The 15,856-nt window shown below is 42.2% G+C and overlaps 1 protein-coding gene across 2 annotated transcripts in view; it reads right to left on the bottom strand.

Moving 5' to 3' along the window:
* RUNX1 (RUNX family transcription factor 1) overlaps positions 1 to 15,856 on the bottom strand; it is a 233,400-nt gene that overhangs the window by 72,360 nt on the left and 145,184 nt on the right. For both annotated transcript variants that reach the window (XM_019730263.3, XM_019730261.3), the window contains exon 5: positions 10,016 to 10,172. In XM_019730263.3, coding sequence (XP_019585822.1) covers positions 10,016 to 10,172 — 157 coding nt within the window. The remainder of the gene's footprint in view (positions 1 to 10,015; positions 10,173 to 15,856) is intronic.

Raw genomic sequence — 15,856 nt, 5'->3', positions numbered from 1 at the left:
GACAACCTAGCAAGGTGTATATGAAAGGCACTGACATACCTATTGTACAGATGAGCAGACTGAGGCCAGCACATCTTCATGAGTCAGTCCTGCAAGCATGCCCTGTCCTCATGCTATGCCACGCTACCTTCCAAAGACCCACAGAATCATCACAAATAGATGTGTGTGTTCCTATGTTATTACGAATCAGAGGGATATCAAATGGAACACAATGGCTCTACTGTAATCTGGGCCCATGGATTTGGACAGAATGCAAGATAATAGTGTAGTCAGATACCTCTCCAAATAACAGCCAAATCAATCAATGCTCTGTTTATATGTAGCCAAGAAAAGAAAAACGTGCATGGACGTTCACTTGCAGTTTCTGAAAATGCTGAGATAGCACCTTGAGAAGGCTTCCCAGGGAGCAGCCAGGCTATCCTGACATGCGGTCTAAGGACAGCTGCCGTGGCACCTCTATAAACCTCCCTAAACTTGGGTGGAGTCGGCAATTACCTCGGGAGGAATGTGACGCTGCTGGGTGCCAGCCTGCGGACCCAGCAACAGGACAAGAGGATTACTGGCTTCATTGTGAAAACGCAGTGTTTATTGTTAAAATACGATCGGGAATTAAGGGGCATGTATGAATCATAAATATTTGCATGCCACTAATGTTTGGACAAAAGAGTTGGAAGGGCTAAGTTGGGAGAACTTCTTTTCCCATGAAAAGCACTGCTTCGAATTACAGTGCATATTTGATTTCGTCTCTTCCATTGCTAATCTGAAATCTCAGTGCCCATTGCGTATAACCCTTTCACAACCTGAGGACTCTGTGGGTTGAAGAGTAAGGATAAGGGTTGATGTGCTCTCTGGAAAACTCATCAATTTGGATACACAAAAAAGCAGGTCCCAGTTGTTGTTTGTCACAGGCTCACGGAGTTTCCATCGTCTGCAGTGGAGTTAGTGTCACTGACCACACAAAGGAATAAACCTCAGGTATGTCTTCTCTCAGGTACTCCTTACTGTACTCCCTGCCCAGTCCCAAAGGTAGAACTGGTCTCAGACAGGTCAAGTAACTTGCCCAGGGACACACAGCTCTAAGCCAGTGTTCTCAACCAGGGATGGTCCCTTCCCCTCCACAGAAGACATTTGGCAATGTCTGTGGACATTTCTCATTGTCATGACTGAGGAGGTGGATGGTAGTGGCGATGGGGTAGAGCCCAGGGATGCTGCTACTATCCAAAGATGGCCCCACAACAAAGAATAATCAGCCCTGAGTGTTGAGAGCGCCTGGGCGGGCACCCTGCTCTCAGTGGAGAAGCCAGTGAAGTCCGTGCACTAACCACTAAGCCACACTGCCTGGGGCAGTCACTCACTGGAAGGTAGCTGATCTGGTTACTGATGAGACCATATGGTACTTTTCAAGTCAAAGGCTGCTCTTTCGTGTTTTGAAAATTCTTGGGAGCCCGCCTCTTGGGGTGGGGGTGGGGGTGCTTTGAGCACATCTTCATGTCTTTGCTATGGAGCCTGGTCTCAGTTACCACTGCCGTGTACTGGTGCATGCCACAGCTGTTCACCAAGCACATGTGGGGGCGACACGTGGGCTCTGAATTCCCATTTGCATAGTTAACTCTTACTAGTCTCACATGATTTCATATGTACCTTCTTTCCATGCCAAATCTGGGAGCTGGTTGCTTTCCTGCGGGGAGCTTCAAGGAAGCAAATGTCTACTTGAGGCAAGAAGATTAGGAGTGAGGGTCTCCATGCAGCGTACAACCAAGCAAACAGTAGAGGAAGCAGTCACAGCCAAGCTTATTCAAGGAATTCAACCTGCAGCTGACACTACTGTCAGGCAGAGAGAACATCCAGGGGACTCTTTTTTCAAACTTTTTTTTTCAAGCCATCCTTCCATGAATCTCAGTATGGAAAACAGGTGATGGCAGAACTAACATGTTGGGGCAGGTGGGAGAACGCTGCAGGAGAACCCAGCCATGTCTGCCTGTGCTACCTGCGAATCCAGCCAGACTCAGGGCTGCCTCACAGATGGCCAGCGAATCAGGCCTGTCGGTCCCTTCCCCTCTCCTGCTATGCGTTCCCTCCATTTTTATTTCAGGTGTGTGACCAAAAGCCCTTTCTGGCATTTGTCAATGATTCATACCAGGACCTTGCTTTAAGTATGTTTTAGTTCGAGGGAACACTGTCCACCGCCTCAGTCCATGCTCCTGGACCCGTGGACCTATGGGCCTTCCACTGAAGCTTGGGGCACGGGTGGGGTGAGGCACTGAGCATGGAGAAGCTAGCAGTGCACTTTTACTCTGTCTGGTGGTCCCTGTGGGCCTGCACCTCTGCCGCATTCCCAAGGGAGTAGCTGCAGTGGGAAAGTCTTCCAGGAAGAGCTTCCCCTGCTGTGCAGCCCACACCACCCGCAGCCTCTCCTTCTGGCCGCCACACATCCCCCACCGGGATGCCCAGGGAGGGTGCCATTCCATGCACACAGACCATGGGTATGTTTTCATATTTAAAAAAAGACGTTAATATTCAGGGATGCTTTCTAATTTTATTTTTTACTGCATGTGAACTTTTTAATATGTTTCCCATAAATTCTGTAGACAGGTAGACAACATTAGGGAAGAAAGGGAAAGGAGATCGTTTACAACTTATTGCGATGAATGTGGAGCTAGATCAGGGTTTCCCGATGTCGGCCTGGCTGACCTTTTGGATTGGGTAGGTCTCTGTGTGTGTTTGGGGGGGGGGGGGGCGGCTGTCCTGTGCACTGTGGGATTGCAGCAGCAGCCCTGGCCTCCACCCACAAGATGCCAATAGTACTCCCCAAGTATACCCATTATGACAACCGAAAGTGTCTGCAGATATTGCCAAGTGTCCTCTGGGGTCAACCTCATCCCAGTTGGGAAACACTGAATGACGCCACCATCAAAATGGATAAGCCCTATGCTGTACACCTGAAACCGATATAATAGTGGCTGTCAACTATGATTGAAAATTTTTAAAAAATGGATAAACACATGGATAGGCAAGATACTGAGCACACCTGCACTGAGGTTGCAAATAGGATGATGAAGGTACAACATCTGGAAAGACCCAGTGCCATAGGTGCCAGAGACACACTATTTAGAAGAGGCAGACAAAGCCTTGTGACGATGAGTTTAGACGTATCCTCATTAATTATGATGGGTAAATAGATAGACACATAGACACCGACTGTACTCCATATAATGGTTTCAAATACAATAAAGGGAAACCACTCTGCAAAACCCCCCAAACCAATGCCTTGTGCAAACTAGAGATTTTCCACCTCCAAACAGGCCCATCCCTGCCTCTTGCCTTGTCTGCTGAGATCTGAGAAGCCCACAGCTCAGGACTGTGCTCAGACGCCCGCCGTGATCCTGTGCCGTTGCTTTGTTTGAGCCAAGGAAAGGCTCCTTTGTTTGCATAAAGTGACTCAGTGAGGGCCACACACGGCTTGTGAGGTGCTGGCCAGCCTCCCATTAGCCAGACCCAGGAGTTTCCTGAAATCAGGAGGCCGGGTGGGCGGTGGGGGTGGAGGACATGGGGGGCGGGGGCAGAGGTGGTACAGGCCTTCAGTTTGTGCTCCCATACATTCTTCATGACAGTCCTAAATCTCAGGGTAAAAGCAGGAATTAATCCAAGTTGCAAAATAGACAGGAAATTTACCGACAACTTCTTTGAGAAAAACGCAGCGTAAGGGGCTCCTAAATGAATGCTGCCTCACCAAGGAAGTCAGAGGACACACATGGGAATCCAGCAACAGAAGGGCCTTGAGCTTCTCGAAGGCAGTTGAGGGGGATCCCTGTATGACTTATGGGTCCTCAACTTCCTCGTTGAGAATGTTCAGGGATATCACATGGAATTTCTAAATTGGATACGCTGCCTGAAATGGGCTAACAGAGACCGGGCAACGTGCTGGGGTCCCAAGTCAGTGCAGTGCCAGAGGAACAGAAGCACAGCTCCATTCTCAGTGCAGACCGAAATACATCTCTGTGGAAGGCGGGACTCACGTCTCAACCCACAAAGGAGGACAGACATTGCCTGACGTCCACTAATGCATATTTATAAATATAAAAGTCTTGACGAGCAGCAATGCGCTCCCTACACCTCAAGGGTGAGCTGATAAAACTGGCACAGTTTTCATGGGCTGCTCATTATGACGTCCACATTGCTCACTCACTAATTTCTGTTAATTGCTTTATTTGGGCTTCAGATAAGATGTTATGAGCATGGGTTTTGTTCTCAAAGACAATATGGTCCAAGAAGTCACCTCACGGACACACGGACACACACACACACACACACACACACACACACGAACCCCGCCAGTCCAACAGACCCTTCAAAACCACATAACATCTCCATATTGACAGGACACGGTTATTCAGAAACATCCCTTTACTGCTTTGAACTTGTTTTACAATCAGCAGCAGAAAGAAAACAGTCATCAGACAGGACACTATCTCTCTTTTCAACAAGTAATTTTTCCTTAAAAAGAAAAGGAAAAAAGAAACACAGACTATGTTCTTCCATAACCAGTCTTCTCCACCCTCTCTTGCCCCTCGCCAACCAGCACAAAAAGAAAATACAAAACTGATTTATTAGAACCAGAGCAGCCTTGCGGCCGTTGGCCCGATCACTGTTTATGTCTATAATGCTTGCTGCTGAAACAGGAAGCTCTAAAAATCACTCAACCATTATTTCTCTCGGAGACACTTTCTGATTGATAGTCTTCTGTCCCCACCAAAAAGAACTGCCTCGACCAAACGCAAGCCGGCTGGCGAGGAAGGGGTGGCAGGTGGGTGGGTGGAGAGAGAAGTCCAGCTTCTGCCCATCAACTCTAAAATAATGTTCATACAAATAACCTCAATTTTAAAAAGCTGTCTGACACTCTCATCGAGGCCTGGCACTTCATAAAATCAGCAAGAAAACCGTGAAGGGATAAAGTATAAAACTGTGCTCCAGGCTGAAGCAGTTTTCAAGAATGCTTTTGTCTCTGGTCCCCTCCCGAGGCATGAAGGGGACAGGGAGTGCTGGTGGTGGCGGCTGGGCGTGGGGAGCAACTGGCTTTAAGAAAGTGTTGTTACTCTTTTATTGGCAAACGTAAAACAGAGGGAGAAACCTGATCTGTAAAGATGACGTCTACATCAGGTCATGGATACTAGCTTTCGATCTGCCATCTAAAAGAATTATTTGCTAGGGCTGCCTGAGGCTGGGTGTATCAGAGGCTGGGTCTTTTTCCATTCATATTTGTCCACACTGAAGTCTCAAAACAGATTTCAGTATATACATATTATTTTAAAGTACAGATCAATCACAACAGAAAAAGAAAGGGGTGGTGGTGGAAATGAGCGAGTTGATTTTAATAGCAGTTATGTTTTTCCTTGTATTCTCTCCAGGAGATCTGATTGCCAGCTTATCATCTTGTATGTTATTCATGAAACAATCTGAGGTTGTCAGATGAATTTTTCCTTCCCTTATTATGGGAGTCTGTGATGGAATAGAGAATGACTTGGATCCTATGATAATACTGTGAGTCATTCAGACCATTTCTCAGTAATAACCACTCCATAAAGGCATGTCTCTTTTCGTTTAGAATACCAGCACAGTTTATCCTTTTCTAAATGTACCTTCTCTTCATCTCAGCCAGTCTTTCACTCATCTGAAGGGCAACTTCCCCATACCGTTCCCCAAATAATGTAAAATAACTTAAGAATGAAAATGCCTTAAGTAAGAAACATTACACAAATACGCAGTAACCCAGATTGTGACGGGTAAATATTATGTCTAGGATGACATCCGCAGCAAGAACATAATGAAGGAATTTCATTTTATGAAAGCGTTGGGAAAGCGTACTATTTTGAAAGTGGGCAAGATTAAAGTTGCCAGGGAGGTCAACATAAACACAGATTCCACCAAGAAATTAAACCCCGTCCTAGCTACCCGAAGGACACGTGGCGTCCCTGGGCTGGAATGTGCACTGCAGCTCTGCAGCCAGGGGCCCAGGAAGTGACTAGAGAAGAGGTTTCTCTCTCAATGACAAAAATGGGCCCTCTCCCTTTGCAAGGGACTCCATGCGTGCACGTCTGGTGGTCTTTCGACAGTCTGAACTAGCAGTTTGAATGGGATCTACTTTCCAAAATATACCAACCAGGTCGTGGCCATAATAAAGAGAGGGTAACCAACACAGCACAGACTACAGAAAGAATGTCTACCTCACTTGTTCCCTTAGTTATGCATTTTCCAGTTATCTACAACGTGCAACACAGCAGTAGGCTGGCGCTCCACGGTCAAGGCAAAGTTCCAAATTCACAGGTTCTTGGCTTGGGGGTCCATAGACCCCCCCCCCAGAAGGCCCATCAATGAGCTCCAGCACCCCTGGAATCTGAAGCTGTACGTGAAGCTGTGTGTTTCAGTGCACATGTGCATTATATTTCCCCTTGGAAGGAGGCTTCCCAAGGATTTTTCAAAATGATCTGTGATGCTCCCAAAAGACTGAAAATCATACTCTTAGAAAAATTAGAAGGACACGTGCAGTGGATTCTCTTCCCTTATTTACGATATGGTTGATGATACCGTCTGGTAGATTTCCTCTTTGGTTCTAAAATGAATTAACTAAAGCCATACTCCCTGATTGATCAATCCCTTTCCCACTGATTAAGTACTCTAACAGGGACGGAAGCATTCATAGAGCTCATTGCTAAAAATTCTTAAATGTCACTCAGCTGCAGCCATGATATACTTTCTTGCAACTGAAAATGCCAGTAGCACCTGCCTCAACTGCTAATATAAACCGCATGTAAACTGCTAATGAACTTCGCCAAAGAGAATTCCTTTTGGTCCTGAACTTCCATTTTCTGGAGGTAAGAGAGGGTCCCCGAACATGGGGTTAAGTGTGAGTGGCTCTGAACAACAGCCTGTGCGCTCAGCACAACCTCTCTTCTCCTGGGAGGGGCGATCCGTCCTTCCATTATAAAGAAGCGGTCACTGGACCAGGAGACCCCGAATCAAAGGGAGAAAATGCCAAGGGTCAGGCATACCCTGAACAAGATTTAAAACTGGCAAGGAGGAAAAGGAGGGAAGGGAAGAAAAGGAAGAAGGTGCAGACTGCTGAAGCCTTCGCCAGTATTTTTTAAGGGACAGTGTTGTCAGCAAGGCCGTAAAAGCCGGACGGGCAGGTTTTCCCAGTTGCGGGCTGAACTTGAGGTTAGGAGGAGCTGTGGTCCTGGAAATCGGCCAGCACCCAGACAGATGAGTTTTGTAGAACAGAGACAAACCCTTCCATGCTCAACCTCTGGCAATTTCGGTGAGGCTTTACAATCCCCACGGACAGACGGGCCGCTGGTAAAAGAAAAGGGAGTTTCTTTTTCTCCCCTTGACTTGGAACTGAGCTCCAGGCCCCTTTGAGAATCCATCGGACCTTTTGACAGAATGTGTAACTGCATGGAAATGTCTGGATGAGCCAAGAGCCAGGACCTTCTCGGCCACTGTGTGGTGTGTTGATGCCAATGGCATGTTTTCAGGCACAGTTTCAAAACCAGAAAATGAAACAGAAAATAGCCTTAAGATCACTTAATAAAGCGTACTGAAACTTTTAAAGGACAAGACTCAGTGAGGAAGACTGAGACTAATTGTTAAAATTAGTGAGAATCATCTGCTCTCTTCGTAACGGGAGTTGCAAAAAAAAAAAAAAAAATCTGGCAGGCTTGATGTTGACACTTACATTTGAAAGAGTAGAATCAAATTGTATTTTACGACTATGGAGAGAAATTATGAGACAGAGTCAAACGGGGCCTTTGGAGAGCTCATTTTGTCTGGTAGTACTGACCAGAAAAAAAAAAAAAATCACTCAAGACCAACAATATACGCAGTAACCATAACTGGGCCAAACGTTCAATTGAGGTTCCTGTATTTTGGATTCCTCATGGGAGGCAGAGAGCATTCAAAACAGATATTGTCAATTTATCGCATTTCAATTAATTTTCTCGTTCCAGGTTATCAGAACACAGCCCAGCCTTGGTTGCAGCTATTTTATTTTTGGGGTTTTATGCAAACTCAAGGGCATACTGGCATGAATCAGGCAGCCAAATGCAAACAATCCACACCTTGAGGAAACAGTTCTCTGTTACCCAAGTAAACACAAGCACCCATTAGTCACCCACTCAAAACAGAAATGGCCAATGAGACCAGAGACCAGCCCTGGACGCCAGAAAAGGAAGCATGCCGCTTTCAAAATCTCATTCTTTATTATCACTGACTTACTGTGCATTGCCAGGAAGCCACAACTGAATCTTGTATGGGAAAATGTCACTGGTATTGGCCATTAAATAGTTTCTGCAACTTTTATAACCCAAACCTGACACACATGGATGCGTACTATAAGTATATTACTTTCTCTGGAAAGGCAACTCAAATGACACTGAGCAATCAATTCCTAATAGTAGAAACCTACCAGAAACGAATTCAGCTTGGTAGGGAGGCTGGTAGGCATTGGACAGGAGGTGGGGCCTCTGTTTTTTATTGGCTTCTCACCCACTCTGCCAGCTACTCATCCGAAGCCTTAAAGATGTTTTCTAAACACACATCTCTGAATCATAATGTGAATTCCATTTACTGAAAGGCGGGGACTTTTAATATAACAACTGAACCCATTTAATGACTTATGCTTTTATACCTTATAGCATCACTCATGCTTTCAATAAGTGGATATAATTTTCTTTGCATTACCCTATGATTAACATAGTTACTCCTGTGAACATATATTTTCAATCATGTTATCCGTTTTTAAAATTTTCCTCACCTATGATTCTATTTTGAAAATGCCCCAGACAGCTAGGATAGCAAAACAATAGCCAAAAAAAAAAAAGGAAAAAGAAAAAGAAAACTCAACACGACTTTGCCCTTTGCTCCTTCCCCTTTTCAACTAATCAAATACCCTAAAGAACACAGACTTTCTTATATTTTTTAATGCTTTTATAGTGATTACTCTTATTTTTAAATGTCCACTGGTTGTACTCTTATTTTTTTTCAGTACAAGAGTCATCCACTGTGATTTAGGCATTTATCATGTCTTTTCATTACTTTCAAAATAACTGTTATTTGTAAGCTTACTCAATACTATATCACAAAAATGAGACTTTCAACCCAAACGAGGCTACCTCTTTCAATTACACTTCTAGTACTTATGGCCATTTATAACATATGACTTAGGTTCTTACAACACAGAGAAAACACAATATTTGAAAAAAATTGGAAACCAGAAGAGAACACAACCAGCCAAGAATCCTCTTTCTGCTCTAATTCTAAATGGGCAAATAATAATAAAACAACACAAAGAACTGCACTGACACAACAGTTCCTCTGGAAAATCTAGTCTTTAATATTATTACTACCTAAAATGTTAACTGGGCCTAACCCCCCCCACACACACACACACATAATAATAAGGCATCCAAATTACGTACGTGTATAATAGGAAAGTCACGTTGCCATCAAATTTACCAAACCACACTGGTACTAGCAGTATTTCTTCATATTTTACCATAAAAAGGTAAGCTTACTTGAAACCATGTTATAATCATACACTATATATCCTTTAAAATTATTAGAAGTGAACATTTGAAATTGTGCCAGAGATAGCACTTGGATTAAGGCTTCAATAGATTTCTGATCATTATCAAAGAGAGAACCCCAGTTGCATAATCCTAGTTTCCAGGATGGTAAGTTTTATATTTTCACATGTTAGTAAAGAGCTGAGGGGTTTCCTTGAAAATCACAATTTATGTTTTATATGTTCCGAGTCAGAAAGCAATAATGTAAAGCTAGATTCTGTTTAAAAATACTAAATTTTAAATAAATATTTTTTAAAAGTTTCAGATAGCAATAATAACAAAAAGAAAGACTGTGTTTCTAGGAATGCCATCACAGAAACTTCTAGAAGCTTTGAATTTTGGGTTTGTTGCCATGTTAAATACTTTGTGTTTCAAGTTCAGTTTTGACAGATACATACCTCTTCCACTCCGACCGACAAACCTGAGGTCATTGAATCTTGCAACCTGGTTTTTCATGGCCGCGGTAGCATTTCTCAGTTCAGCTGAGTAGTTTTCATCATTGCCCGCCATCACAGTGACCAGGGTACCATCTGGAACGTCCCCCAGGGCCACCACCTACACACCAGTCAAGAGACAAATGTAGACATCAGGAATGTTATAAACTTTTATGCCATTTGTGTAATAATTGTTCTAAAATTAAATGCATATTAAGTGACCCTTTTTAGTTTGCAAAGGGAGATCTATCAATCATACGGTAAGCAAAACAACAAAGAAGTTACTAATGGAAAGATTTACTTTTAATTCCATTATACATAACAAATACAAATTTTCAAATCAGAAACATTCACCTAATAAAGCCACGTAAGGTCACACAGCACAGCTGGAACAAGACTGACTAACTACAGCAAGGATTTGGAAAAGCTATGCCTTCTCATGAATACACTCATTTCTTCCCAATTCTTCATATTTGAAAAACAGAATGTCTTGTTTGGGTAAGTTTATGACCTAACCCATCTTTCACTTGTCCAGACCTCCACTGACAGGCCTAAAAGGGCCGACTTAACTTTTAGGTGTTTAAACTTATTCCTGTTGAAATTAAAGTTGACCATTACAACTGAACTGCTGACGATTCCTGAATGACAAACTGATCCTTTGTAGGTCATCTTTGGAAACCCCTACTCACTTCTATTATCTTGATTTTCACTAGCAGTGCATTCTGACGCTCAAGGGAAAAAAAATCAGAAATGTATCCTTTGCTTATTACTAATCACAAAATCAACAGACGTCAGAGGAAGAAGGGAGCTCACTTCATGTGTTCCTCTCAATTCAGGAGTGGAACTACGTCGTATTTTTATACCTGGGAGTCCCAGAGATGTGTTATAATCACTACATCTAATAGATGACTGAGGTTTTCTCCAACCCAGGTAGTCTTGAAGAGGAATTCCTTTAATGCAACTGAATATAAATGGATTTCCCAGCAGGGCTATTGAAGAAAAGTGATAAATATTTTGATACTCCGGTAATAAAACAGTAATTTCAAAGTAAAATGCTCAAAGAGCATGGCATGACGATACCCGTGCAGTAGTATTTATTTCTTGGGCATCATTTAACCCTTTTAGAAACTCTTTTCTAGGTCTAGACATTTATTATTAGCTATATTGCCATTGTTTCTATTTTTTCAATTGGTCATAGAATTTTAAATCAAAAGTTGTACTCTTCCGGTGATTTCTAATATTCCTTATGGCACGCTCTCCGTCAGTAATGAAATTTGTGTTATTCGTTCCAATTATATAATCTTTTCTTTTTGAGTTATGATAGTAAAGCTTCTACAGTGATTATCTCTTCCCCTATTTTCCACCTCCCGATTTTTACCTAATAATTGTTGCACATTTTTTTGCCAATACTTATATTTTCAGCCCTCTTTCTCTGTCTGTAAATAAGACTGCCACATGCTCAACTTTGTATGATAGCAAAGCCACGTTATTCAAAATTCCTATCTTCATCACCTGCTTAGTCATCACCCCTTCCTCCCGTCATCCAGATGACCATCTATCTATTGTTTTTATTCATTACAATGCTTCAGCTCTTGGGTTCTAAGGAGTATGACAGAAAAGGAACCAACTGGCTGTGAGGGGTAGACGTACTTCTGCCCCTAAAACCACACCAGGAAAATTGATTCTCATGCAATAGGTAGGCATTTTCCGCCTCTATTTTATCCAACTTGCACTGTCAGACAAGGTCTGGCCTTTTATCTTTCTTTCTAATCATTTCCATCCAATTGTTGAACATGTTTTCTATAAAGGAGATTTAAAAACACAGCTACTTATTCCCCAAGCACCCTCTAATTAGGCATTTAGTTCCCATTATAAGTGTGTTTGTTGCCATTTAATTAAGAGCAGTAATATGACAATTTCCTTTTGTTTCAAAACATCATTGAAATAAATCTCCCTGCTCGGTTATTTAGTTATTGTTACCATTTTTCCTATTCCCACAAAATGTGATTGCTTTATTTTGCTCTGAAAAATTCAGTCTCATAAATTTTTCCACTTATTTTTTTTTTTCATGATTTTCACTTCCCTTTTAAAATGAGCTCACAGTGTTGAAATGCCCTCCTTGAACACATATTTTTACTTCCTCATCCCCACCTCCTTGTGATGACCTGGCTTCTCTATTTTAATCCAACATTCAGGGACGAGATAAACCGCATGGTTTTCAAACTGAACCACTCATGGTTGGGACAGGCTCTGAAAAGAGGTTAAAAAAAAATAACTCATAACTACCAACACATATTCTAAATCCTCCTACTGGCTCCTCTTCCAGTGCTCCCTGCCTGTGCCTCTCTCACCTTTCCAAAACTATCCTCAGCAGTAATCTGGCAAGTTCATGAGACCTTCACCTACTAGAAACAAACAGAGAGCAAAATGATCATGGTGGCTAAATAAGAAAAGGTTGTTGGGGTTGGAATTTGAAACTAAAAAATTGGTTTAACTCCTACCCCTCCCTTTAAAAAAATACAGCAGGAATCAAAGATATCTAGGTGTTCAAACATCACTTACACGGCCTTTTATTGATCTTGGAGGATTTTTTTTTATTTTCCGTCTGGGGGAGGAGAATATTAAATCTCGGAAAATTATCTTAATTTAGATAATGTAATGTATATCATCTAATTATTAACAAGCATATTTAGACTAGGTAAAATTCTTTTAAATTTAAAATTAACGTGTGCTGATTTGATAGATTTTGTCATGGATAGACAATATGAAGAGGATAAAAAAAAATCTAACTTTAAGCAGGAAAAAGAAAAAAGCAATTGGAATGAAAAGCTATAAACAATACGTGAGGAAACACAAACATTTACATTTTAACACAGACCAAACAGGCAAGAAGGGACTTGTTGGCCAAAGGGTATCTCATATTTTGTTTTACTTCTGTTTTTAAAGTATCAGGAAGTTGGGCAAAATATCAACCCTCCTATCCACGGACCTACCCACACTGCTCTAGGCTAGCCTGTTCACAGTTCAGACTGGCATTTAAACCCAACTCTAATTAGGCTGAAATTACAGTTACAATTCATTTAATTCAAATCCCTTAATTTTCCAGTGTTTCAAAGAAAGCTGTGGAGTGGAACTTAGAATTCAGCAGAGATGACATTTACTACATAGCTCGGGACCATGCTCTTGCTGACAGAAACGTGACTTATTTCTTTCTTATGAAAAGATTATTACTATGAGCATCCAAGGGCTCTGAATTTGCTGAAAGCATGTTTATCTTATGCCTTCGGATTCTGGTATACCGGGGCCTAAACAAACTGTATTAATATTACAGTGCTATAAAATAGATCCTAAGTCACCCAGTTTTGTAGGCTGCTCTGTAAATAATGGGTAACGTAGCAAATTAAAGATTTTTCTCAATATAAAAATATGCATCTCTCCTACTATATATATATAGTGCTCCATGGGAGAAGGGGGTGGTGGTACATTTTGGAGTCCAGGATATGCAATTAGGATGATTTTAACCTATTTTAAGGAAAGCTTATAATTTTAAATCTCCCTTTAGTTTCAAAGATCAAAGCAGAGGATTCACACATAGAATTTCAGAAGACTCTTAAAGAATGACTTAAATGCTCTTTTCATCAATATCATCAGACTTTATCATTGTTTCGCAGTTTTTCCTCCTTATTACGGGGAATATAATAAGTCTTTACTGATTGGCTTATTTAAAATCCAAATTTTAAAGTAATAATTTCTGTAGAAACGGAGAGGCAGGAGGGTGTGGAGGTAGTGCTCGGTGGGAATAGGGACACACTGGTCAAACCAGATGCAGTCACGTTTGAAGTCAGCTTGCTTTTATCCCTAACCTCTGCATTTCTCCCCTCCCTGAAAATTTCATCTGCTCTTTCAGTTATGTAATGAGCAGGTTTCCTTCAGGAAGAGGCCTCATTTTGTGGGGACCGATGTGGTGACAGATATTAATCAAGTGGTCTGATTTCTCTGCTGTCCTTTCCTTTCCCCCAAATGTTCTCAAGCCCCACTTGAACTTTTTTCAAGAGATCTATACCTTGATCTTTGAATAGCCTACAAACCATCACTCAGTAAAACAAATTAGATTTTTCAAAAGAGCAAACAGTCGAAAGTCATTTTTAAAAGGAGATCTCTATGGTTATTAAACATTTCTGCTTAAAAAGAATTCCCTGTTGGCTCATAAAAGCCATTTACATGATTTTTCCCCCCTATTCTTTTAGAAGAAAATAAACACTTTCATGTGGTTGCTGGAAAAACTACACTGCTTCAACTCTTGAAGATTCTTTATTAACCATTAGTGTTTTGGGTGTGGGTTTCCTGGCAGAGAAGGGAGATTCAGAAGAAAGAGATTCTGATTCACCCCAAAGGAAGCCACAGACCCCTTAGAACCCAGTCCCTCGGTGTGTCAGGGGTACCTGAGTTTAAATGACCCTTTGGCTGATTATAACAGGTCTCCTTTGTTCTGCTCATATCTGACAGTGACTCCAGGGCCCAATGATGTCAGGTCCCCTCTCAGAGAGTACTCTCTGCAGACTAAGTGTGTTTATGTAAAGGGATTAGAATGATTTAAAATTGAAACGGGCTCCAACCCAAATCTACATAAATGGAGGAAGGGAAGGGACAGAGTCCAGTGGCTGGTCTACCTTATTCTCATTTTCAGCCCCCTCAAAAACTCTTTCTTTCAGAAAACTGAGAGGAACAGGAGGCAATTCTGGAGACATAGCCAACTGCCCTTTTTGTTTTATTTTAGAAGTCATAATGGAAGTTTGGAAGGTGTATAAAGCTTAAAAATAAAGAACTCCGACTACTTTTAAGAAGAGTGAACATTATTCATTGTAACTATATCAACATCCAACCGAGACCTGCAACCATAAAAAGCTTATGTTAAATTAATCTCCCTTTAAAAAGGACAACCATTTAGCCAGATTAAAACGAAAACAACAATAACAACAACAAAAACAGTGTAGTGGATTTTTACAGCTTTTTTCCCTCCACCTGCGTGCTTTAGCCCTTTAAATGAACAGGAAGTAGCTATGCTGATTGTACTAAAAAAAAACCTGACCCTTCTTAAACCCACCCAAGACTTCTAGAAGAACGGAATCCCCACTGCTGAAATTACATTTCTGCTGTTTGCTGCCAGAGTGGTGGAGTGGTTGTTTAAAAACGCCCAGGGTTGTTTATATATCCCGGTTGAAGGCCAAGGTTTTTAAAGGCAGCTCAAAGCTAGGGCAGGATAAGGGGTGAAAGTGAATGAAGACCTCTTTGAACTGCTCAGCTGAAGTTGCCGGGTCCAAGCCGCCCCCTCCTCAAACAGAAATGCGGGCGGATTAGACCCCCGGCTCAGGAAAGACAGCCTAGTCACCTTTCCCTGCCTCGGGCTGGGCTTAATCAAAGTGAGCGGGCGATAACGTTCAGGAGGGTTCCAGGAAAAGAAACAGGATTCGCTAGTTGCGGCTTCTGGCAGGAGCAGGCTAGAAGCTTGCAAAGTCTCAGAAAACTTTTGCAAACTTAACAACGCCCACAGTGGACTTTGGACATGCTTATGTCTACAGGGCTGTTAAAGACGGGGTGGGAAGCCCTGACAGTTTTCCTTGTCAGTTTATTTTCACTGACCCGAAGGTATGACAATATCTCTATTATATTTCCTGATGCTCCATCAAAGGGAGGCAGAATGGTTTGGGTGTTAAGCCAGAGGTGGGGGAGAGAAGCATGGGAGCAGACAGGCTTGTCCCTGCCGGCTTACAACTTTTCCTACTTTGTACAAACCTAAGGACCCCT

The sequence above is a fragment of the Rhinolophus sinicus genome, chromosome 17 (assembly GCF_057876585.1).
Source record: "Rhinolophus sinicus isolate RSI-liver-muscle chromosome 17, RSI-T2T, whole genome shotgun sequence".
Classification (NCBI taxonomy): Eukaryota; Metazoa; Chordata; class Mammalia; order Chiroptera; family Rhinolophidae; genus Rhinolophus; species Rhinolophus sinicus.
This window is presented reverse-complemented; position numbering and strand designations above follow the sequence as displayed.